General features: G+C 39.1%; 2 protein-coding genes and 1 pseudogene across 2 annotated transcripts; 1 reads left to right on the top strand and 2 right to left on the bottom strand.

Annotated features, from left to right (window-relative positions):
- Positions 1 to 23,368, top strand: part of LOC115819351 (uncharacterized) — a 91,206-nt pseudogene extending 67,838 nt beyond the window's left edge.
- Positions 2,598 to 3,635, bottom strand: LOC115818299 (trace amine-associated receptor 4-like). Its single transcript, XM_030781647.1, has one exon. The coding sequence runs from the start codon at positions 3,633 to 3,635 to the stop codon at positions 2,598 to 2,600; it is 1,038 nt and encodes a 345-aa protein (XP_030637507.1).
- On the bottom strand, positions 6,303 to 7,337 carry LOC115818298 (trace amine-associated receptor 4-like). Its single transcript, XM_030781646.1, has one exon. The coding sequence runs from the start codon at positions 7,335 to 7,337 to the stop codon at positions 6,303 to 6,305; it is 1,035 nt and encodes a 344-aa protein (XP_030637506.1).
- Positions 23,369 to 26,950: the final 3,582 nt, after the last annotated feature.

The following is a 26,950-nucleotide window of genomic DNA, read 5'->3' as shown; positions in this document are numbered from 1 at the left end:
AGGAAAGTCTTTTAGCGCCACGGATCTTCTGTAGTGATGAGGCTGGGCTGATTCTCCGGGGAGACAAGCAGATTAGAATGGACAGAGTACATTACAGCTGACAGAACCAGAGCTGAACTGACGCTAAGCTCAACTAGCGTGTTGGAACGGAAAGCTGAACTGTAGCGTAGCTGAACTGTAGGATAGCAGGGAGTCTGGCATTTTATCTGATTTGCAGATGTGGGCTGCTACTATCCTTTTGGGGGGTGTCTCGGCCTGAAGGGAGGAGACACTCCTTGGAATTTAGAAAGTATTAATTTGAGCTCAGTTGAAAAAAAAAATTACGTAACTTTTTCCCATTAAAGTATAGTAAAATTACATTGGCTTCTCGTATCTGCCACATTTTATGCTTCGGAACAAGACCAAATATGGTTTCTTTATCATTAAAAACAGCAAAGTTACACCGATGGTCATAAAATTAGCTGCTCGTGACTTGGCTCCTGGTTATTTTTAAGTCCTACCACGCTTTTATGACTATGGGGATGGCTATGGCTCGATATGCATACTTATTTGATAACTAACCATATGACTTTTTCTTTTGTCTTACATAGTTTGTGACTGAGTAGAGCAATGCAGATGGTGTCTGTGGCATGGTCCGAATTCCGTTCTCAGAGGGAAACTAACCTCCCGAGGTGATCTAGTCGCCCTCACAGTTAAACGTTATTAGAATTTGACCAAATGATCTCAGGGTTGCTGCACTAAAACATCAAGTCTGGTGTCTTTTAGGTGTTACAGTGAGGGGTTTCTGTTTGAGTGTGCATTGGTGTTGAACGCAGGGAGGCCTGGGCCATAAAGAGAGAACTGGGATCAAAGGTAATGGGGATAGAGAGGCTGAGTGAGAATGATAGAAAGAGATAAGGAAGGGTGAAAAAGCAGGAGAGAGTTTACACAACTGCAACTTTAACTACTAAGGAACACTAAAGGTTAACAAATGTCTAACTTGCGATTGCACCCAGTCTTGTCAACCAATTTGGGGGGAAAAGTTATTTCACCTGCGTTTGTCCAAGACCCGCATATACCAGCTGTTTTGCTTGCATAAAACACATGCCACAGATGGATCCCTTCAGTGGCTCTTCCCATTGCTCTGAAGCTCAAATTATTTAATCAAGTTCAAATTATTTACAAAATGTACATATATTCTGAACAAAAATAAAATATCTTATTTAAATAAACATTTAATATTTTGAATACAATGAAAGTGTCACATTTAGCTAGTTGTTAAGGGTCATAACAGCAAAGTTTGATGCAATTTACTGGTGGATATAAGGGTGTGCTCAGATGATACATGTGTTATGATGATAGCAGTTATGTACTTGGATAGAGTGTAAACATTTTCATTTAACAGCAGACAGATACATTGACTTGACACATTTTCCTTAAATAGGCACTAAATCATCTCAATGAGTATATGGCCAGATAGCTCAAGTTAAGTCTAAATCAATGTACTCTTCAGTATGCAAATCTCATTTCCTATTGCTTTTATACTGTACTTTGTATATGACCAAGTTGGAAGGTCTTTTTATATGCATATGAGGTTTCATTGAGATTGGAGAAGGCATAAAGAAGTTATGCAGCACTTCCTGTTTATGTGGAATTTTGTGTAAATTGATGAATAATGAGCCAATGGTAAATTAGTGCTATTTCACCGTTATAAAAAGAAAAAAAGGAAATGAAATACACATACATTTTTGTGTAAATATGATAACACATGGAGAAGTTGCGTGTCACCTCCTTTTTTTGATATGACACGCTTACTTACCTCTTTTTTTTTTTTTTTTTTCCTTCTGCTTTTAACATGCCAAATTTACCTTTTCAGTTTAGTCTAATAGTATTCACCAAATTTGGTGTAAAATCTGGTGGACAAAATGTGTACGACTACAACATTTTCTGTTTTCATTAAAATATAGATGGAACAAAGCTAGCTTAGAGGAAATAAAGGAGTCTGTGAACAAAGTTGTGTCTTATGAAAAGATGATTACATTTTTTAGATATATGTAAGAGGGGAGACACCAACATTTTTTTGAACCTCAGAACACTGAGACTGCTTCTACAGTACCACTTAGGCTTGTATTGCTGTGGGTTTATGCAAGCCACTGCCATACCTGACATGCCTGACTAGTTTATTTATCAAACAAGAGAAAATGTCTAAATGACAGCACAAGAATAAATCATCAATAATAAGCAGAGGAAGAAATAACAGTAACAGAGCTACACACCCACGGTGTACATCGCCATAAAAATACCCAAGCAATAGCATTTTAGGCCACCTATGCAGATTTAAGTGTGCTCCCCTAATTAAAGACCTTACGGAGAAAGGTCAGAAATGGAATAACATGGGTAATTTCTGATCTCCAAATTATCTGCTTTAATTTCATATTCCCTTGCCTTTTGTTTGTTTTTGTAATTTAATGTTTTCTTAGGAAAAGTGTTGGTAAATCATCTCTCTCACTGATGTCTCCAAATAGCTCTAAGAGGCATAATTTATCAGAATTTCTGATTATTTATCTAGCTCACTCTTTTTGGATAAAGATGGTGTGAAGGTGGTGAAAGTGTGATCATTAAGAGAGCAAAGTAGTAGAGGTAATCTTGAGGCCAAAAATCTTTGCTATAATAATTTTAAATGCCTTTCGAAAGTGCAGATAGAAGAAGGCATAGATTACAGGGTTGCATGTAGAATTAAAGTAACCAAACCAGAAGAGGGCCTCAACAACATCAACAGGTGTAACAAAGTTCAAGAATGGATCAACAAGAGAAGCACAGAAGAAGGGGACCCAGCATAGCAGAAAAACACACATTACTATTGCCAACGTTTTAGCAGCCTTCCTCTCTCTCTGCTCTGATACTCTGTTCTTTAATTCATGACAAGCAACTCCGGCCATTCTGTCAGAAATGACCCTGGCATGTTTTCTAGCAACATGAAAGATCTTAATATATAAACAGGACATTATAGTTCCTGGAATGAAGAAACCTACAAGAGAAACGGTGATCCCACATTGTTTACCACAAATGAAAACACAGCTACCAATGCAAGAATCCAGTAGTACAAGTGTCTCCAATTTCTCTGTAGTTACATCTGAGAACACAAGCCCAAAACTGAAAACAGATGTAGTCAACCAGATGACAATAATATATGTGATCATCTTGAAGGTAGAAACATTTGTCTTATATTGCAAAGGATGACAGATGGCCCAGTATCTGTCCACTGAAACCAAACACAGGTGCAGTATAGATGCTGTAGATAGCATAATGTCTAGACTGAAATGGACTGTACAGAAATGTTTCCCCAAGTACCAGCATCCTTCAACTGTTCTCAACATACTGAAAGGCATAACACAGCAGCCTAAACAACAATCAACCAAGGCCAAGGATAGAAGGATGAAATTGGTGGGACTGTGTAGTTGTTTGAAATGTGATATAGCAATTATGACCAGAAGGTTTCCACACACAGTCATTAGAATGGTGGTCAGCATAAATGCATACATAGCCACCCTTATGACAGACAATCTGAGAGTTCGAGGGCAGGAGTCTTGCAGGTGATTGAAACAGAATAACACAGCTGCCATATCACCAGTCTGATTCAGGTTTATGTTCTTCATAGGCTCCTGTGATTTTTTTTTTCCTGAGGCAAGACAAATGTGCTACATGTATTCTGTACATTAAAATCAGAAAAAATAAAACATGAATTGATTCTTTGAATCAAACTCCTTTCATTTTTTTCCCCCTTTAGCTACAAGTGAAGGCAGAATTAAAAAGACCTTACTTGACTCAACAGTGCCCATGCCTGAAAAAAACAAAGTTAAAAACAGTATTTAATATTTCAAGAGAATGTTTCAAGTAAAACAAATATTTAAATATACTTACATCTAACATTTCAACAGGACAATCATAATAGTGCTCAGTGTAGTACTTTTATGATCAACATCATTAAATACTATTACTTCTAGTGCTATGATCACCAGTAATAATAGTAGTAGTAGTAGTAATAATAATAATAATAATAATAATCTATGAAATGGAAAATGGAGGAGCATAATTATAAAATTACAAATATAAACTATAGCCATATCTTACTCAGGCACAAAATCACATCTTTACAGAAAATTCATCCTTGTCAAAAAAGGAAAAAAAAAAAACCTTGAAGCTGTACGTATGGCTCATTTCTCTGTATGGCTCATTTCTCTGTATTCTTTATATATTGTAGGTAGAAAAACCCATAGCATGGAAAAAAAGCAATATGACGTCAATCCGACATATAATCCGGTTAAATATTTCATTTAATGACTGGATGGAAGGTCCCAGGAGGCTAAATGTACCATATGCGCATGTCAAGATTCTTTATTGTACAGACTGGGGAAATACACAATTCAGGTAAGGGAGACAAAAAGGCAGAAACACATGACTCAGGCAGAGCAAGTAGGCAGATTTACATGAACAGGCACAGGAGCACAGGAACAAAAACAGGCCTAAAAATCTAAATTCACAGAAAAGTTACAGGATAACGCTCTGCAATGCACTTAGGAGAGAGAGGACTTTGCAGTGAACTAAAGAAGGACCATAGCATTTAAAGAAAAAATTAGGACAAATGAGAAGGAACAGGTGAGACCCATGATTAAATGATTAACTGGTCAGACTTGTGATCAGTAAACCAGTGACATGGAATTTTGAATGGTGAAGATAGGTGTTTGTCATGAAAATGGAGAGGCTGGCCACATGTGCAGGATGGGTAATTTAATAGAACACAGTCCAATAAACAAAGTCAAAAACAGTCCAAGGTGAACACAGGTGACACAAGATTGAACACAGCAGTCAGGGTATAATAGGGCAGACAGACTTGGAAATGTTACACAGAAAGTAGTTCAAAACACATTAATCAGCACTTCAAAACATTGGCAAGATTCAGTGAAATCACAAAAACACAGTTGACACAAGATTTGCCAGAGGACAGAAAGAATCCAAGGGGTAAATATACACAGACAATAACAGGACAATGACTGGGACACAGGTGAACCTAATAATCAGTCCATGAGCCAGTTGCAGTGATCAGAAAGTCAGCGACACTGAGCACTTATAGGCTGGAACAGAGAGGGACTTAGATGAAGACATGACAGCATTACACTGACTTTTATTTGCTAAAATCTGAAATTTGTGATGTACCACAGTGTTTATCGCTTAAAACATGGCAGTTACTCAGAATGATGTGAGAACAAGCCAATCTTCAAAGAACAATGTCATCCCTGATCATCCGTATTATTCTTCGCACTGTTACTTAGATGATTTACAGGACAAACTTCCCTGTCTTTTTTTGCTGAATACGTCAGTCATCGGTCATTAAAAATCACATTATACTCTATGACTGTGTTAGCAGTGTTGTTCCTAATATGTCTGGTCTTTTGAATTAACCACTATGCCAGCAAGGTTTAATGTCTATTTAGTTTAGCACAACTTGCATCATGCTAAATTAAACAATATCCTGATGGTTCATTTGTGAAGAAACTATTTTATCTGGAAAAGGAATGACTTATGACTGTGCATATTTTGAGAAATAATTTTTAAAAAGTATGCTAAAAAATATGGGTCCTGTGCATATTTGAGAAATGAGGCTTCCCTACATGCTGTTGTAATTCATCAAAATATGCACTTTTAACAAAGTTACATTTTCTTCAGTTTCATTTCAATACATTTTTTTTTCCTTTTTTCCTTTTAAGGTTTTTTAGTCAGAATGCACCATTAGTCTGGAACATTAGAGCTCACTCACTCACTCATTTTCAAAGCCAATTATCCTAATTAGGGTTGCAGGGGGTACTGAAGCCTATCTTAGAGTTCATTGGGCAAAAGGTGGGGAACCACCCTGGACAGGTCGCCAGTCCATTGCCAGCTAGACACACAGACAAACACACTCACACACACATTCATACCTAGGGGCAATTTTTAGTGTCTCCAATTCACCTAACCTGCATGTCTTTGGACTGTGGGAGGAAACCGGAGCTCCCGGAGCAAACCCACACAGACATAGGGAGAACATGCAAACTCCTGATTAGAGTGATTATAACATGCTCTTGATTAAATCAGGTGTGCTCAGCCTATCAAAAGTGCCACTGATGAGGTCAGTCAGGTAGGTAGAGCAGGGAAAGATGGAAAACATACAGAGCAGGGGTCCCCCAGGAGCAGGATTGAGAACCAGTGGACTAATACACCTAGCAACACTCTGACAGTAATGAATAGAATATGTTATTTTCCCCACAATACAAACAGTGAAAATTTGATCATGAAGACAGAAGAATATTCGAGGTAGTCTTGAGGCCTATGGCCTTTGCTATTATAATTTTAAATGCCTTTTGAAAATGCGGATAGAAAAAAGCATAGATAACAGGGTTACATGTGGAGTTAAAGTAACCAAACCAAACAAGCGCATCAAAAATATCAGCAGGTGTCAGAAAGTTAATGTAAGGATCTATGACAGTGGTAATGAAAAAGGGCAGCCAGCATAGCAGAAAGGCCCCCATGACAATGGCGAGTGTTTTAGCAGCCCTCCTCTCTCGCTGCTCTGATCCTTGGTTCTTTAACTCGTGACAAGTCACTGTAGCTAGCCTGTCATTCATGAACCTGGCATGTTTTCTGGCAACATGAAAGATCTTAACATACAGACAGATCATTATGGTTCCTGGAATGAAGAATGTGACTAGAGAAGCAATAATGCCCCACTCTTTGTTACTAACCAATATACAGCTACCAGCACAAGGATTTGTCAGCATCTCTAGACCCATTGAATTCACGTCTGTGAGCACAATCCCAAAACTAAAAACAAATGAAATCAACCAGATAATGACAATATAGACAGTCACCCTGACTGTTGTCACTTTTGTCCTATATTGCAAAGGCTGACAAATAGCCCAATACCTGTCAACTGAAACTAAACACAAGTGCATTATGGAGGTAGAGCAAAGCATCATGTCTAAACTGGAATGGACTTTACAGAAATGTTTCCCCAAGTACCAGCACCCGTCAACTGATCTGATCATACTGAAAGGCATAACCAAGCAACCTAAAGAACAATCAACCACAGCCAATGAGAGAATGATGAAATTGGTGGGACTGTATAGTTGTTTGAAATGGGATATAGAGATGATGACCAACAGGTTTCCACACACAGTCATTAGAATGGTGGTCAGCATGAAGACGTACATGGCCACCCTTATAACAGACAGTCTGAGAGTTCGAGGACAGGAGCCTTGCAGGTGAGGGAAACAGAGCAACATACCCTCCGTATCACCAGTCTGATTCAGGCTTATGTTTTCCATCAGCACATCTGGATGTTCTCCTGAGGCTAGATAAATGTATTCTTATTATATGCATTCTGCAAATATGAAGCATAGCAAATAAAAAATCAAGTGAACCAATGAATAAACCTTAAAAGTGAATTTCGCCTTGAGTAAAGACAAGGTAGAATAAGGCAGGACTGAAAGTTCTCTGTGTTCAAAAATAGAATTAATTACTCAAATCTGCAGTATTTACATTTCGCAAGCAAAGTTCTTAACATTTAAAGAAATATATCTATGGTCTTCATATTCCTCAGTTATGGGAATGTGAATACACACGCACACACACGTACCCAAACACACACACACACACACACACACACACACACATACATACATACATATATATATATATATATATATATATATATATATATACATATATATAAGAACATACCTAAGAGATATAAATACCAGTGCTGCTGCCTCATAAACCTATTATTACTGAGAACAGACCAAGTGAATCATTCCTCTTACCATGCACATTCTTACAGAAAACCCGTTCTCTGATGAACGTATCTGTAGCTATTACCTAAACCTCTTTCCCAGTAATCTTTATATAGTTTGCACCTCATCTGGAGGAAACACCCACATCCTTCAAAAATAAATTAATAATCAGTATCAGTATTACGTCAAACTAATAACCCAAGAAGCAAAACCATATTAATCTGGGGCATAAACCAAAAGGGATGCAGTTAAAAGATTATTGTTTCTGTTGTTCACTTTTATTGGCTAAAATCAGAAAATAACACTGGTTTTCAGTATAGTATATGTGAAATATCTGCTGACAGAGGACAAAATCATTCAGAGCCAGAAGAGCCCTCTTAATAATTTCTCTTAGTTTGAATTATTCAGGTTAGTTAACATCACCAACAATTGATATAATATCTAAACAGGTACAGTGTTCAGGTTTACTTTTTTTAATCTATCTTTATTTATGTACAGTTAAGCCCAAAATTATTCATACCCATTCCAAATTTGGATCTATAGTGAATTTCTATTTGATAAATAGATTTTATCTGTCTGGAAATGACAAACAAGTGACAAAAGACAGTAAAACATTGTATCAGATGTTAATGATAAATTTAAACTATTTCTATGTATGTTTGTTTGTTTGTTTGTTTGTTTGTTTGTTTTACATTTTTAATGGCACGTCCAAAATTATTCATACCTCTAGAAATTGTTGCAAATTGCTGAGGAAATGCAAGCTCCTATACCATTCCAAATGGTCCTAGTAAGTTCTACCATGTTCTAGAGTATCTTAATCAACTATACATTGAGAACAGCTCATGCAGTACTTCCCTAGTCAGTTACTAGTCAATGGCAAGTCATGGCTAACACCAAAGAACATAGTGAGGACCTCGGATGCAAATTGTGGCTGCTCACAAGACAGGGAAAAGGTGTAAAGCCATATCCAAGTGTTTTCAAGTGCCAATGGCAACAGTGCAAAGAATAATCTAAAAGTACAAGGAGTTCCACACTATGAAAAATCTCAAAAGGGCAGGGTTAGGAAGCCAAAAGTGACCAATCCGCTGGCAAGAATGGCAGTGTGATGGATCACCACCAAGGCCATCCTGATGAATCTGAGCAATTCTGGTACCAACACCTCAAGGCAGACACTGCACAAGGCTGGTCTCCATGGATGCTGACCAAGGAGGACACAATGTCTTACCATCTTTTTTCACTTGTTTATGTCATTTCCAGCCAGACAAAACCTAATGGTCAAATAAAAATTCACTATAAATGCACATTTGGCATGGGTGTGAATAATTTTGGGCTTAACTGTATGTATTTACATAGTTGTTTCAGCATATTTATACAATTCAAGAAGCATGTACATAAAAGGACATGCTGGGAACTCCCAACATAGAGAGGTACCATTTAAGCAATACCTTCTGAGCAAGACACAAGCCCTTTCATTTTTTATATATTTTTGTCATTTTCCTGAAAATTGTCGCTCGCTCAATCCATATTATCTGTATTGCTTGTAGATGTCACTTCATGGACTGGGATTGGTGTATTCAGGCCTTTAATAATACTGTTACATCTCAGCATGTCAGTTTGGATGAGAACTTTAAACATTTCTTTCTGTTCAGCAAAGGTGACTGGAGTGTAGATGGGAAAGTACATGATATATAATATGTTATTAATTAACAGCTTCTTTATGAATACTGACAACAATATTAGTCACCTCAGTAGTGAGCTTGAATTTTGTCCTTAATTTCATATCATGGAGACTAAGATGTGTTGATTGCAGCTCCAACAAATGCAACTCCATATATATAGTATGAGGGGCCAAAAAGGAAATATATAAATATAAAGCTGAATATATAAAAGTAATTCTGGATATATAAAAGTAATTCCTGAATGAATAAATGTAATTCTGAATATATAAATATAATTCCAAACATATAAATGTAATTCTGAATATATAAAAGTAACTCTGAATATATAAATATAAGCCAGAATATATAAATGTAAAGCTGAATATATAAATATAATTTCAAATATATGAAAGTAACTCTGAATATATAAAAGTAACTCTGAATATATAAAAGTTAGTTTATACTCAGGCATAGACAGTCGTTTTCATCTTTTAAATAATTTCTCATTTTTTTTCTTCATAGGCTACTGTGTGAGCAAAACAAGTTTAACATTAACATCAGTAAAATTTTACAGTACAATCAAAGATAATCAAGCAAAAACATTTAAATAATTTAAATTTGAATGAGGCAATAATTTGGACTTCATTAAGGGGTCCTTGTTTTCTTGGTATTAGGACGGCCGCGTCCGCCGCTATTAAAGGACACACTGATGTCGTTTAGAACTTAACGTGTTGTCTTTATTTTCGGCTGTTCTTGGCCACAGCCGCGCCTTACAGAACACAATTAACTTCCTCATAGGTCGTCTGTAATTCTGAATATATAAATAAAATTCCTGAATATATAAATGTAATTTTGAATTTATCAAAATTACTCTGAATCTATAAAAGTAGCTCTGAATATATGAAAGTAAGTTTATGCTCAGGCATATCACAAGACAGTCGTTCTTCTTGTTTGAATAATTTCCTTTCTTTTTTTTCTTCATAGGCTACTGAGTGAGTAAAACAAGTCTTGCATCAGTAAAATTTTACATTACAATCAAAGATAATCAAGCAAAAACGTTAAATAATTTAAATTTAAATGAGACAGAGGAAGTGGTCTGCATGATATTTCGCTGGGTCAGTTTGGAGAAGAGTATCAGGTTGTAAAGAGGAGCAGGAAAATGTTCCCCTGGATGAAAGCCTCGGCGAAAGACTGTGCAGACCTCTTCCCCCGTGGTTTGGTGTACGCGTGAACTTGCCATTGAGCTATAAGAATATAGTTGGTTAAGAGATCATTTACTATTTCTCTAGCGGTTTGGGCCATATCTTCACCAATTCCCTTTGGAATTGTGTATAAAGTTATCAGATGTGCACAGTTTAGCTACGAGATGTACAGTTACAGGGGTTTATTTCGCTATAATGACCAGCTCGTTGTACATTATCCCGCTTATCAAACAGCAACTTATCAAACATCAGTCAATAATTTGACGAAAAATATTGATTTTTAGCGAAATGAACCCCGACAGGGTGATGCAGGACCCCGATGCGAAGCGGAAAACTGTTTAAAATAAACAGTTTTAAACAATGTTGCACTGTTGCTTACGCCGAATGTTTGTGGGAGTTTCTGGAGAAGCCCACCTTCCGTGTGTGTATGATCAGTTTGCCTGAAGCGGGGGGATTTATTCAAGTGTCTGCACTAAGTGGGGAAAGATGACCTATGAGGAAGTTAATTTTGTTCTGTAATGTGTGGCTGTGGCTGACAACAGCCGAAAATAAAGACAACGTTAAGTTCTAAATGACACCAGTGAGTCCTCTACTAGCAGCGAATGCTGCCGTCCTAATACCAAGAAAATAAGGACCCCTTAATGAAGTCCAAATTATGACCTCATTCAAATTTAAATTATTTAAGGTATTTGCTTGATTATCTTTGATTCGCATTAGTAAATTTTACTATACAATGTTAAACTTGTCTTGCTCATTCAGTAGCCTCTGAAGAAAAAAAAGAAATTATTCAAAAGAGAAAAACGGCTGTCTTTTATATAGCCAGAGTTACATTTACATATTCAGCTTTATATTTATATATTTCCTGTTTGGCCCCCCATTATATATAACTGGACTGTGTAATGAGGTCAAGTGGGGTTTCCAGTTCATGACCATACACCATCATAGATGGCCTAACGCCTATACTTTATTTTCCAACATAAGGAGAGATTGCTGACTTAAGTGTACTGTTAACACACCCTGTAATGTTAGTGTGTGGGTGATGGGCTGTTGTAAGCCTGTGCTCAGACCACATGCTCAAAGACATCATTAACAAACGGAGATCCCCTGTCTGATGTGTTAGGTGGGAGCATAACGCCATGCAAAGACTTCACTGAGGAACTTACTGTCTGCAGCCTGGGCTGCGGCTTCTTTCACAGAGTTGACTTCAAGTAACTAGGAAAAGTAGTCATCAAAGAAAAGTATGCATACATTTCCACAAGTTGCATAGGGCAGGGGCCTATCCACTCCAGTGTAGTCTCAAGCTCTCTGAAGCAGAATTGTATTCAGCAGGCTTCCAGGCTTGGTTTTGTGAGCTGGCAGACTGGACAGGAAACAAAATATGTATTGATGTCTTTGGCCATTTTTTGGTCAGAAGAATCTGAGACAGGTGTCACAAAGACCTTGACAGCTACAAGTGTCCAGCCATTTGGTGGTCATGGTAATACTGCAGAAGCGTGCACTGAGTGGCTATAGGAGCATAAAGCTTCAGTTGTTTTACCAGGCGCTGAGACATGAAAGATTATAGTAACATCTGAACAGACATGGCTCAGAATAAGAGAACTGTTTAACCTGATGGTCTTATTACAATAGTTACAAAGAAAGCTTCACACCTCTGGCCACATTACAGTTGGAGCCAAGAACAATTGATTAAGCAAATAACAACTGGTAATGGGCAAATGGAAACCACCACAGACAAAAGGGGTCTTTAGCATTAGCACCAAGATTCTGATTTGCATTATGCAACATTGTAAACCTATTGTCTGTTGGCATTTGTTGCATGGTATAAAAGGCTGATCATGGTAATAGTTCTCTGAGTTAAGCTTTGCAGTCAGACACACTGCCAGATTCCATCACCACCAAATAAAGCTTTTCTCCAAGTGTGCTTTTGGTCCGATTCATTTACTTGTAAAATCAAAAGAAAATCCAACAACTGGCTAGCCAGCCAGGAGGGATTGGTACGAGAGAAACTCTCCAACACAACTACGACGAAGAATAATTAAGCAGAAGAATCGCAGAGATTTTCCAGTTGAACTTTCAAGTCAGAGATCGTCAAGACAAGAGTTGGTGGGCCCATTAACATCTCAAAGATCTTAACTCGGTAAAAAACGTACCACCCCTCTTGAAGAACCTAGCTATTTTATAAGTAAACAGGCCATTAGATATACATGCATGTAACTAACAGTGAAATTTTGGTAAACACTATTTGTAAGGGCTATAAAAAGATAGGCCGAGGTACTGAAGTCTAGGCTACGTAAAGATATATAGATATAGATAGATAGATAGATAGATAGATAGATAGATAGATAGATAGATAGATAGATAGATAGATAGATGTCGTTTCCCCATAAATACGGTTGCTGTCAGCTCTGGAACAGAATTCAATGCTGCATAATTATTGTTCTTTATGAGAGAGTTAAGAAGTATACTGGTATTGTAAGTTGTTAAGTGAGCTTCGTCTTCCAACTAAAAGTCTGGAAATAATTAAATGTTCTAAGCAAGGTTAGAAACATTTGGTTTTGGGGTTAATGCCCGAAGTAGTGTGGTTGTGCTGCGAGGTGGAAGTCCGACGGTGAAAGATCCCGAGAGCGGAGTTATTTTGTAATAGTAGCCTAAAGCATACTAGAAAATTTGTACTCTTCTCAAGATTATACACTGAAAGAATTTGTATTTGTTTTTAAGTCTCTAAAAAATAAGCAATCTAGCCTTCCAACTTGAGTTTTGAGCGAAACTACGCTATTTGTTTTGTTTTCTTTTCATGTTAAACTGTATGCAGTAGCCTTCCGACTGTGGTCGGAAAGATTAATAACCTATTTTAAACGGTAAATTGTTAAGTGACACTAAGATCCGGAAAGAGTCAACTTTCTAACTGGCGAGAATTAGCAAAAATAGTCTATCACAGAATTATTTCATATTTTGAAAGAGTACTCATATTCACTTTGCAGATCTCAAAGTATTCCTGGTAGTAGGCCTATGCTGCATTTTGAAAAATAGACTACATCTTTTTGACGAGTCTATGCATGTGAAAATAAAAAAAAAACTCTCTGTCTACAGTCTGTTCTTGTTAAGACAAAATTTAAAAAAAAATTCAGTTTCCTGTCGGTAACTCTCTCTTCTTTGGAGTGCATAGTCATCTGCATCAAAGATAGCTGTGGGTATTCACACCTAAACAGACATGCATGAAGCCAACAGTCAACCAGATAGCACCAGAAGGGTCACAGATTGCAACATCTGAAAGCTGAGTAGGCAGAGCTATCCATGGCTGAGTTTTTGCTGTGAGCTTAATACTAGGTTGGAGACAAAATATTGACAAAAAAACTCATTTTTGAAGATACATTTCAAAGACCTAAGCATCCCAGGCCGTATGTGTGTGGAATGTCAAACTTAGTCCCGTAGCCCTAGGGGTCTATTAATCCAGTTGCACCGGGTTTATGCATATCTGCTATAATTTCAGAGTGACCTGGATCAAAAGCTCACCCGTGCCATGAATTCATAATTTTACGTACTTCCCACGGCTACAACTCCAAAACAGTAAGCGCTATCTACACCAAATTCACTAGGTTTCTGCCTTATGTATAAGCGATTATGTCATAAAGTTTACAGATGTGAGGGGCGAAGCAGATATCCAGATATCTTCTGGAACAGATATCCAGAAGCAGACAGCTAAACATGGTGGATGACCTGACCACCTCTAGAAATAAATTTCTTTGGCTGTGATTCTCAACTTCTGTCTGCAACTGAGAGACTTATTTAATTAAAGTGAACTTTACAAACGAGTATAATCTTCTCCTGAATATGCGTTGCATAGCAAATTTTACAGTAGGCTATCACATTATATCCTCACTGATTACGATGCCTCAACAATGAAAGCTATAATGGAATTATGGTGTCTTGTTATTTTACGTATCATTTAAAAACTAAGCTTTATTTCAACTAATCATGACGTGACTATCAGCGTCAAAATAACACATTACATACGCATGTGTGTCATTGAAATCTGCTGTTCAAAATCACTGAACAACTAAAACGCAGTACAAAACACATGTACAAAGTGTCCACACCCACAATCCTTGAGTACTTAGAACAAAACAACCTTCAACCCTTACAACACAACAAAATGCCCTGCATTTTCTTGTACTATTTCCAACAGCCACATTATCTATATGTCCTGTTGGGCATTGATGTTTTAAATGTTAATAAACAGGAATGATGATGGCTTGAGGTAGTTTGTTGTCTTTTTTGAATTAAAAAGATGGAATACACAGCAAAAAGCAGAGAGGAGGTCATCAAAGGCACCAGGCTGAGTCTTGCTGTTGGAAGACTAGAGAGAATGGTGTCTCTCACACACAGCTATACCAGTGCAGCCAAGGGCTTTTGACCTTGGAGGCTATAGATAACGGGAACTCCCAAACTTGCACTGCAAACTGAAGAGTGAGCTCACCTAAGATCACAGGAAAAAATAAAATATCTTATGTAGAAGGATGCACAGAACAGGGAAACGAACATTTTAGACATAACATCCACATATGGTGAATCTGCTCATTAGGCATATTGGGATGTGATCATATTTTACCATTACCCTGACACTGGGAACACTCTGTAATAACAAAAATATTCAGCTAGATCCCACAGTCCCAACAACCATCTTCCTCCCAACAACATAATGCTACTACACTTTAAAGTTACGTTCAACTTTGCAGTGCTTTTTCCTTATGTTCTCAATCTTTTGTGTATTGCAAACAAGCATTTGAGATACATTAGGATCTCGAATTTAAACCAAGTTCTGTTTGAACTAATCATGAAGTAATTATGTCAGTATATAGCCTAGATAGCTAACGCATTGCATACAAACATATGTCATTGATGGAAAATCACTGATTAAGATGTCTTAACAATGAAAGTGATAATGGAATTATGGTATCTTGTTATCTTAAGCATCATTTAAAAACGAAGCTTTAATTCAACTGATCGTGACGTGACTATCAGTGTCAAAATAATGCATCACATACATGTGTGTTTAAAATGACTGAACAACTTGAAGGGATTTATGGTATCTTGTCACGCAAAGAAACAGTTTCTGTTCATACTGTTTGATTAACTTTGCATGCTGGGAAGCATTGCAGTACCTTCCATCCTCTAGTTGTTATTATTATTATTATTATTATTATTATTATTATTATTATTATTATTATTATTATTGCTATCTATTATGTTACTGTACTATACACCAAAATATTATAAGCAATTATGTGTTTCATTGGGCTTACTGGAGATGCAAACTCACTAAACGATGAGTACTAAATGATGCATAAAAACATGCACAGTGGTACATATACAAAAAAAGAGGCTATGATATCTGCACACTAGTAATGTAATGTCAGTGACAGCGGTATTTGGTTCGTAAAAGCTTTATATTTTGTGCATACAGTAACTGTTCAAATGTGTGCAATAATTTATGATGATTTGAGAGTGAAAGTAATAGATAAGCAGTTCTGCTAGTCAGAAATTTATGCAGATTAAAGATAACTATCAGTTTAGTTTTATTTGGGTAGCAAGAAAATGAGTTGTGTCTTACTGTAAGTCAATACAAGACAATCAGAGAATCAATTAGTGAAACAATGAGTCAGGGAAATTTCAAAACAGGCCTGGTCAATTGAATAAAATGTGTAAAGAAGATGTATGAAATGCATCTCCTATGTGGGTGTATTCTGATTTGTGTGTGGTCATTCTGATTGTTTATTTGCCATTGTTTTTGTTGTTTTTGTCAGCTTGAATGCTGTCTCTGTTACAGTGCAGAGTAAGTAATGCTCCGTCTCTCTCCCTCTTTGAACCCCTTGCAGTCCTGATAGACATACTGAGAGACAAAACAGAACTTCATCATTTTGGCTTCACCTACTGTTTTTGCTCTAACAAGACTATTCTCTCTTCTTTTGTAGAGGTTTAAGCTAACATATTACCAATGAAGTTTTAATCATTTCTTCAGAAGTAACAGAACATTTTTTTTTTGTTCAGCAATGTTGAAAATGTGATGATCAAGCCTGTAGAACATGTGAAGCATTCTTCAGGCCAAACATTTTTGCCATAATACTTTTGAATGCTTTCCGAAAATTTGGATAAAAGAAAGCATAGATGACAGGATTACATACAGAGTTACAGTAAGCAAACCACATAAGAGCATCAAAAATATCAGCAGGTGTCAGGAAGTTCAGAAATGGGTCGATAACAGTGGTGATGAAAAAGGGGACCCAACAGAGAATGAACACAATGACTACCAACGCCAATGTTTTAGCTGCCTTCCTCTCTCTCTGCTCTGATACTTGGTTCTTTAACTCATTACAAGTCACTGTAGCTAGCCTCTCATTCATAACCCTGGCATGTTTTCTGGCAACGTGAAAGATCTTAACATACAGACAGATCATTATGATTCCTGGAATGAAGAATGTGACTAGAGAAGCAATAATGCCCCACTCTTTGTTACTAACCAATATACAGCTACCAGCACAAGGATTTGTCAGCATCTCTAGACCCATTGAATTCAAATCCGTGAGCACAATCCCAAAACTAAAAACAAATGAGATCAACCAGATTATGACAATATAGACAGTCACCCTGACTGTTGTCACTTTTGTCCTATATTGCAAAGGCTGACAAATAGCCCAATACCTGTCAACTGAAACTAAACACCGATGAATGAATAAACCTTCTAAGGTTACTTTTGCTCTCGCTTTAGAAATGAGGTAGAATAAGGCAGGACTGAAAATTCCCTGTCTTCAAAAATAGAATAAATCACTAAAATCTGTAGTATTACAGAAATATGTACAAATACAAGTGCTCCCTCATAAACTTAAAATTAATTTAGTCTGTACTCAAAAGTAATCATTTGTCTTACCTAAACACACAAGCATATTTTTACAGAAAACCTGTCTTTCTCTGATGACCTTATCTGACCTTAACTATTACCTAAACCTCTTTCCCAGTACTCTTTTTATACTTTTGCAGTTCATCTAAAGGAAACGCCCACATCCTTAAAAAATAAATTAATAATCAGTAATCAGTATTACGTCAAGCTGATAACCTGTGAGGCAGAACCATGTTAATCTGAGAAGTAACTCTCAAGGGATGTAGTTCAAAGATTACTGTTTCTGTTGTCCATTTTTATTGGCAAAAATCAGAAAATGGTATTGAGTTTCCATGTAGTATACGTGAAATATCTGCTGACAGAGGGCTGAATCATTCAAAGCCAGAAGAGTCCTGTGATGGATCAACTCTCCGTCACATATGGACTGTTTGCAGGCACGAACTGTTCATATACATTCACCGCACAAACATACACATTCACCACATAACACGGACTGAGTGCAAGTTGAATATTTATTGATTGTTGTTATTGTGATTTTGTTGTGTGTGTGTGTGTGTGTGTGTGTGTGTGTGCGTGTGTGTGTGATGTGTTGGGCATCAATGTTTTTTAAAAGTGTTGAAAATAATAAACAGGCATGACGATGACTTAAGGTAGCTTTTTTGTCTTTATTGAGTAAAAGGTAGCGTATACAGCAAAAGCAGAGAGGAGGTCATCAGAGGCATCCAGACAGAGTCTCGATGGTGAAAAGACTCACAACAAGGTCTCACACACACACAGATATCCGTGCAGCCAAGGGCCTTCGGCCTTGACGCCCATAGATAATGAGAGCGCTCTAAAACTGTGGGGCAGGTGTGTGAGAGCTTGGTTGATAAACCAGTGTTTGAGTGAGAGAAGTGTAACACAAGATGAAAAGTATATCCACACATTCCATTCACATTCACTTAACAAAATATATACCTGTGATCGTATTTTACCACTACACCTCACTAAGAGACCAGAGAGGTCTGGTGGCAGTCAAAGTATTCAGCTAGGCCTCACAGATGTCCAACGTCTTCGTTTATTGATCTGTAAATGTAGCCAAGTGATAAGACAGAGCGCGTTTAGGTAGCGTCCCATAGAAAATAAGTGCGGCCCCTTTAACTGAGAGGCGCGAATTGTGATGTGTTTTCCTATGCGCCACGTCTTTGGAAAAAAATTTGCAACCTGTGTTCGGAGTCTGATGGCACATATCCTTTGTGAAAACCACATATAGATCTCAATGTATGTAGATTGCACTGGTCCAGGAGTTTGGGTATGTGGAATGAGTTTGCTTCTAACAGTGTTTAGTTGTGTTGTTTTAAACCGTTTCAGAGAAATGTGACGGGTTCTGTTATGTCGGTGTTCATAATGTCATACTGTTAATCTGTGTAGATCGTTACCGCTTAAGTAAGGGTGAAAGAGTGTTCTTTGGCCAGGTCATCTTTAGCACGTGTGCACAGTGAGTATGATAATAAGAAGTGAAGAAAAGTAACCATTTACAGTTGAGTTGTTAAGGTGAAATTGACGTTGTTTGGATTTGTTTTGTTGTTTTTTTGGGGTTTTTTTTAGCATAAATCCACTACCGTGTTTTATTTGGTTGAAATCGTACTCTCTTTGGTGAGACGTAACCAGTGATATTAGCCCGTTGGGTTGTAAATAAATAAATAAGTAATTAAATAGATTCAGTTACCTAAAAAAAAGGAAACGCCTTTCTCCTTTCGACCACTGGGCTCAACCAGTAGACCCAGTAATCAGAATAAAGAACTTTAAACAAATATATACATGTTGGTGTCCTGCTGTTCCATTTAACACAGCACAGCACATAAACAATAGAGAAAAGAGTCACAAGTCCTCTTAACAGTTTTTCCTCATTTGAACTATTCAGTGTAGTTAACATCAGTTTTTATATAATAACTAAACATGTATAGTGTTCAGTGTCAGGGTTCCTGCTTGCACTGTTTTCTCTGTTGTGCCCCTGCTGGTCATTTCTGGTGTTGGCTGTCATTTGTTTTTTGGTTTTTTGGTTGTCATGTGCTTTTGTTTATTTTTGCTTTCCATGTGCTCTGGCCCCGCCCCTCACTTATTGTGTCATTGTGCTCACCTGTTGCTCATTGGAGTTGTATTAGTCTGTCTATTTAAACCCTGCCTGTTCAAGCCTTTGTTTGTCAGTTCATACCGCTTTTCCCAGTGTGTTGTGCTAACCCTTTTGTTACTCTGATATTGCCTTTTGTTTTTGACCTCTGCCTGTTTTTGACTGTTTTCGCCGGTTGGATTTTGCTTCTTCTGCTTTCCTGTCTTGCCCTGCACCTCTTTTTTGAACCTTCTGTCTGTCCCTGGAATTTGCCTTTGTTTGCTGGTTTGGATTGTTCACCTGCCTCTGACTGCATTTTGGTATGATATCTGCTTTTCTTTTGGATTCTGCTCTCTGTCAAGCGTATTGAAAGACTGTTGCGTGGCACAATAAATCTCCCAAGATAATTCATCGACGAGTCCGCATCTGAGTCCTAAGTTTATCCTGACAGTTCAGGTTATTTATCTCTATGTGTGTATTTACACAGTTGTTTCAGCATTTTTATTCCATTAATGAAACATGTACATAAAAGGAAATACTCGTAGTTCCAATTATTAAGAGATAACATCCAAGCAATACCTTCTTAGTGTCACAGAGTCATCAACAGACAGGACACAGGTGTGGAGACGCAGGGTTTATTAATCAAATTGTAGATAGAAAAATAAAGCTGGAGCAGGCGAGTAACAAACAAAAAGGAGATGGTTCTGTGTTTCTGCATGTCAGGCATTTTTGAAATAGGAGCTGAGGTGAAACGCTTCTTTAACAGATGAAAGGCAGCCCTGGTAGTGTCGTTTCAGTTAAGCTTTCTAGGTAGTCCCTTAAGAAAGGCCAAGAGGGGGGCAGCCACTGAGCTGAATCCTTGAATGAAACAATGGTAGAAGTTTGCAAAATCCAAAAAGTGCTGGAGTACTTTTATGGCATTGGGTCCCGGCCATGTTGTTACAGCATTGATCTTCTTATCCTCCATCCTCAACCCCTCAGGCCAATCACATGTCCCAGGAAGGAGACTGTGGTTTGGTGGAAAACGCACTTCTCTGCCTTCACGCAGATATGATGTTACAGGCACAATAAGACCAGGCGAATGTGTGCGATGTGTTCAGAGTTTGGCAGAATGGACGAGAATGTCATCTACATAGGCAATGGCAAACTTTCCCAGCATGTCTCTCAGCATATCATTCACCATGGCCTGTAAGGTGTGTGACAGAGGGTGCTTTATGAGACTGAAAGGCATAACCAAACACTCATAATGACATGATGTTTTGCAGAGCGCTGTTGTCCACTCATCACCCTCCCGGATACGGTTCAAATTACAGGCACTCCAGATATCAAATTTGGTTAAAAATCAGGATCCTCGTTGTTCTCCAGCAGATGGAACTAGAGGAAGTGGGTACCAATACTTCACCGTGATGGAGTTAAGTCCTCGGTAGTCAATGCAGGGGCACAAGCCCCTGTCTTTCTTTTCGACGAAGAAGAACACTGCTGAAGCTGGTGAAGTGAAAAGGTGGATGAATCCCTGCCGTAGAGCCTCCTCAATGTATCCTTCCATTCTGCAGGTTTCAGTTACCGAGAGGGGGTAAACGCATCCCAGAGGATGTGAAATACCAGGTAGAAGATCAATGCCACAGTTCCATGGGCAATGAGGAGAGAGACAAGTGGCATGTTGTTTACTAAAAACCTTGTGGGTTGAGATATTGACAAGGGATCTCAGGAGGTGCAGATACCAGGCGACTTTCGACAGATATGATGCACAGAGCAATCATAGACGGTGTTGTTGACAAGATGGCGACCAAACAGTGATTTCCTTCACAGTCCGTGATACTGGGATTGTAAAGCTAGAGCCAAGGTAGTCTGAGGATGAGAGGGTGGGTGGATGACGGGAGAACTAGAAGGTTGATGGTCTCTTAATGGAACGCCCCAACGGTGAGTTGAACAGGAGAAATGATTTGGGTAACCATGCTGTTTCCCACTGGGAGACCATTGAGGGCGTGGACAGACACGAGAGTGGCCAGGCGATGCAGGGGAATATGGAGAGTCCAAGCCAGGGAGCCGCTAATGAAATTCCCTGCCACCCCTGAATCTAGCAAGGCTGAAAGAGGAAGAAGAGGATCACTGAAGCATACTGTCAGAGGTAGCAAAACACTCACACTGCTCCTCAGAGAAGCTAAGGAGAACAGGGGTGATCTGGTGGTGCTGTGGTTAGACCTAGTCAACGCCTATGGCTCAATGCCCCAGAAGCTGGTATCAGAGACGCTGGAGAGGCACCATGTTCCAGCCTCAGTAAGGGACCTCATCAAGGATTACTACAGTGATTTCAGCCTGAGAGTCTCAGCAGGGTCAGTTTCATCTGAGTGGCAAAGATTGGAGGTGGGAATCATCACAGGCTGCACCATCTCAGTGATCCTGTTTGCTCTGGCAATGAACATGCTGGTGAAATCTGCTGAACCAGAGTGCAGAGGCCCCAAGTCCAAGTCCAGGATCTGCAAACCATCCGTGCCTTCTTGGACGACTTAACAGCGACCACTGAGTCGGTGCCTGTAGGCAGATGGATCCCGAAGGGGCTGGAGAGACTGATGGGATGGGTCAGGATGTCATTCAAGCCATTCAAGAGTAGTGGAGAAGATCTGGTTCTTCTTCTCAGAAACACCAATCCCTACCATCTCTGAGAAGCCTGTGAAAAGCCTGGGGAAGATCTTCGACAGCAGCCTCAGGGATAAAGCATGTATTAGGAACACCTACGAGGAGCTGGAGGAGTAGCTTAAAGATGTCAACAGGACAGGTCTTCACGGAAAATTCAAGGTGTGAAGCTACCAGCACAGGATTTTGCAAAGGATCCTGTGGCATCTGCTTCTCTACCAATTCTCAATCTCCATCATCTCAAACCTGGAAAGGAAAGTTAGCTGCTACCTGAGGAGATGGCTAGGTCTACCGAGGAGCTTGAGCAGCATCGCCCTCTATGGAAACACCTACAAACTGAGGCTCCCTGTGAAATCCATCAAGAAGGAGTTCAAGGTCTTGCATACAAGGGAGGTGATGCAGCTCTGAGAGTCCAGTGACCCTAAAGTCTCTGGCAAAGGGGTGGCAATCAAGACCAGCAGGAAGTGGAGAGCGGAGGCTGCAGTGGAGCGGGCAGAGGCACGGCTACGCCATGGAGACCTGGTGGGAGCAGTGGCTAGAGGAAGGGCTGGACAAGGAACCGTCGCAACCCCCCGGTATGACAAGGCTCAGGGAAAGGAGCAGAGATGACTTGTCCAGGATGAGGTGAGAGCAGCTGTTGAGGAGGAGAGGTCCAGCAGAGCAGTGGGAATGATACAGCAAGGCACCTGGACTAGATGGCGCAAGCTGTGGAGAGGAAGATCTGGTGGACTGACCTTTGGTGGGCAGAGCCACATTGCATCAGGTTCTTCGTCCAGGCTGTCTATGATGTCCTTCTCAGCCTGTCCAACCTGCACTGCTGGGGCAGGGCGGCTACGCCAGTGTGCTCTCTATGCCAGAGAAAGGGGACCCTCAAGCATATCTTGAGCTGCTGTCCAAAGGCACTGGCTGCTTTCCAAAGGCACACTAAGACCACCCTTAGATCTGATATCATTCTGGAGTCAGAGGCAACAAAGAATGTTGTCACACTGCAACTTACCGTGCCATGGGAAGACCATATGGAAGAGGCCTTTGAGTGGAAGAGGGAGAAGTATGAGGGCCAAGTCAGCGATTGCCACAGACAAGGCTAGAAGGCAAGATGCTGGCCTGTGGAGGTAGAGTACAGAGGCTTTGCAGGACAGTCCCTATGTAGGGCTTACACTGCACTTGGCATCACATGCGATAGGAGGAGGAGGGCCATCTATAACAACACAGAGGCTGCAGAGAAAGCTTCTAGGTGGCCCTGGATCAAGAGAGCGGATCTGTGGGAGAGTGCTGCTAGGGCACAAGCTCAGGCTTGATCAACCTCAGCTAATTCAGTGATTCATCAGTAATCACTAATTCATCAGCTTCATTGATCAAGAGAAAATAGAAATAGAAAAAGTTACACATCATAACGCGACCTTATCCATAACATGGTTAGGGCAGCAGTGACTTGCCTTTCGAACAATAGAGGTGAGGGCCATAAAACGTAGGCTACATAACATAAACAGATTCGTCATACTCCTATTGCTTTAAATTCATGTACTGGAATAGAACCTAATTTAGCAATCCATATCACAATAGCCTGAAGACGTGGCTTTAACATAAGCCAGCTAACAGCATAGGTATAGTTTGCTGTTAGATACCATGGCAACCTAATGTTACAACCTCAGTTGTTTCAATTAGTAGCCTATTAGCACACTGTGGGCTAGCATAACATGCTAATCATTCCTTGCAGTAAATTAGCTTTAATGATCATCCAGTCTAAATTTGATCCATACAATTAAATATCCATAATTAAATATTCATACATATTGTGTTCATTTGAGACAGTGGTGTTTTATATTGAAATATGCTGAAATTAGATTCATGAGTGTTGTGGATCACGACATTAGGCTACATGGCCATAGCAGCAGCTAAAAGGATTCAGGCTTATCGACAGAATCATTTTTACGTGAACCAAGCAATCTGCCAAAATTAGTATCACCAATAGCTGGGCTTTTTTAGATGAACCGTAACATCTCCTTTGTATGCAGGTGTAAATGCATATGCTTAAATGCACAGTTAGGGCATTGGCAGAGCAAGCTCCATCCTGTCACTCATCAGACTGGTGAAGCATATGGTCACATAATGCTTAACACTAGAAGCGCCGAGCGCCGATCATTTGACCGCTGTGACGTCTTACTAGAAGCACCGTGCTGGTTTGACCTACTTATACCTAGAAGCGCCAAGCGCCGGTCATTTGACCGCAGTGACCCCAAAAAAAATTAAATCTTTGCACTCGGTCAAATTTCAGTACCGTCCTTTCATGAATTTTCCTAGATTTGTGCATTTTATCACCCAGTATCCTTAAATTTTCAAAATCACCCCGGTACAAGCTAATTTAAAGCTATTTTGCTTCTAATTCTGTGAAACTGCTGTCAGCCTCGCGTTCGGCCATGTTGTTTCCTGCCTTTCAAGGCTGCGATTCTCTTTTCTCGCAGCAGATGGCGCAAGGGTTCGCTTGTACTAGTTTTCTGTCTTTTTATATATATATATATATATATATATATATATATATATCAAGAGTTATAAGAGTCATAAATTATTATTACATAATGTGCAAAAATGACGACAATTTAATAACTATGAAGCGCATTTTTGTTTCATGTAGGCCTACATGGGCGTATCAATTGTCACTGATTTTTGCACTAGCCTACTTGAACTGTGCGTAATTAGTCATCATATGACTGATAGTTCGTGTGTAAACTATGGTAAGCTTTATTCTCATGTCATGACATTACATTATTTTAGAGCTGCAAAAATAATTTACAGTATTAAAATGCAAAAGTTTTGTAAAGCGGATAAACGTATAATAAGTGCATTTTTGTTTCACGTACAGGGGCGTAACTAATTATTATATGACTTAGATAGTGAGCAGGAATTTTGCGAATGCTAATTCATTCAATATAATAACACCCTACGCAAGAGACGGCACAGTATGGGTTGAACAAACCGCTGGCGCGAGAGTGCAATATCATGAGAGAAACCCCATGGCCCACATGTTATGCCAAGGACAATATTACAAGTCTATTTGGCAGTTTAGTGTGTTTGACTGACACAGAAATGTGGTGAAAGATTCAGAAATACTCTGAAGCAAAAACTGATCGAAATAATGCTGATAAGTTCAAACTGCAGGTCTCCTTTATTTGGGAGGTATTACAGGCGGTAAAATCATGAACCCGGACGACTACTGGTCTGCTAACGTGGGAAATCACATTTTCAGATACGGATGTCTCGACAGAGATTCCACGATATCATGCGCTATCTGCGCTTTGATGACAAGAATGCAAGGGCTGCCCACCTTGTGACAGATAAATTAGATTTTCGATAAAGTATTGCTTCTTACACACCTAGTGAGAACATAACTGTAGATGAACAACTGTTCTCTATCAAGTTGTTACTGTGTCGTTTAACACAGAACATGGCCATTAAACTAATTTGCTATTAAATTCTGGGTGGCCGCTGACGCTGAAACAAAATACATGTTGAACGCAATTCTCTATCTAGGGAAAGATGACATTACGCCGGCAGTAGGCCGAAAATTTCTTCACCTCGTTGGCACTGGCAAACAATCTTTTGGTCTACGTTGAAGGGAACTTCTGAGTTGGTTGACCAGGTGATTCATGACGCGGTCTTTGGGAGGGGGTTGGGATCACACCTAGGCTATTGTTCTAGGCTGTCGGTCGAATATCTCTCCACTTGAATTGGGAACACAAAACATCGAGGTACAACATTCCCTACTTGGACAGGCTGTGTAATAGTGGTTACAGCATCCCGACACACAGGATACTAAATAGCTCGAAAAGTACTTTATCTGTTTATGTACTTAGTGCATTTCACTGTATACACTATCTCGTGTATCTATCGTGTGTAATATATATTTCATTCTTTCTTAAGTATTTACTGTAAATAAACTACACAGCTGTCGATTTACCAAAAAGAAGGGCTTTTTCCGTGCTGTAATTCAGTTTCAATAAATGGTAAAAATTCGGCCATCTTATGCTACGCTATTTACTCTAAAAGCCTACACACCTGACACAGCTTTGTTTACGAAAATTCATTGCGACATACATATTTTGTAAAAACAACATCCATGCATATTTATTCATTTCCAAGCGGTGCCTACATTTTCTATTACATGTGTGGAATTAGATTTAGCTGAGACTCATGATAGACTGTGGTAGGCTACTCGTGGTATGAACTAGTTTTGGCCAAATCATTCTAGTGCAGGGGACTAACAATAGACTATGGCACTTTATTGGGAGGGGGTTGGGAGGTGTTACTTGTAGATTACTTGGCAGGCTAGAATGATCTGTTAGTTGTGGTAGATAATTAATTTATTAAAATGCAAGTGTAAAGCTTGATATGCTCGGCTGGGCTTATTATGTGGTATAAGTGATAATTTCACGGAGACAGACGAGTTCGGAACTGAAACGCTTTAGTCTACTTCTCCAGCGCCACCCAAAGCACTCTCACACTCTAAACTTCGAGAAGTTTTGATTTACACGTATTGTAATTCTCAACCAATTACTGCCTGTCTTGTCATTCCGATAGGTTGTTCTATTGAGTAAGCATAGAGTCCAGTTTATAGCTTACTCCGTCACCCGACATGGCGCCCAACAATTAGAATGTTCAAATCTGTAATCGCT

This window comes from Chanos chanos, chromosome 8, assembly GCF_902362185.1.
Source record: "Chanos chanos chromosome 8, fChaCha1.1, whole genome shotgun sequence".
In the NCBI taxonomy this organism is placed as follows: Eukaryota; Metazoa; Chordata; class Actinopteri; order Gonorynchiformes; family Chanidae; genus Chanos; species Chanos chanos.
Note: the sequence above shows the minus strand (reverse complement) of the source record. Positions and strands in the feature narration are given on the sequence as shown.

Excerpts from the sequence above, each read along its gene's own strand:
- LOC115818299 (XM_030781647.1), bottom strand. The coding sequence starts at position 3,635 with ATGAAGAACATAAACCTGAATCAGACTGGTGATATGGCAGCTGTGTTA.
- LOC115818298 (XM_030781646.1), bottom strand. The coding sequence starts at position 7,337 with ATGGAAAACATAAGCCTGAATCAGACTGGTGATACGGAGGGTATGTTG.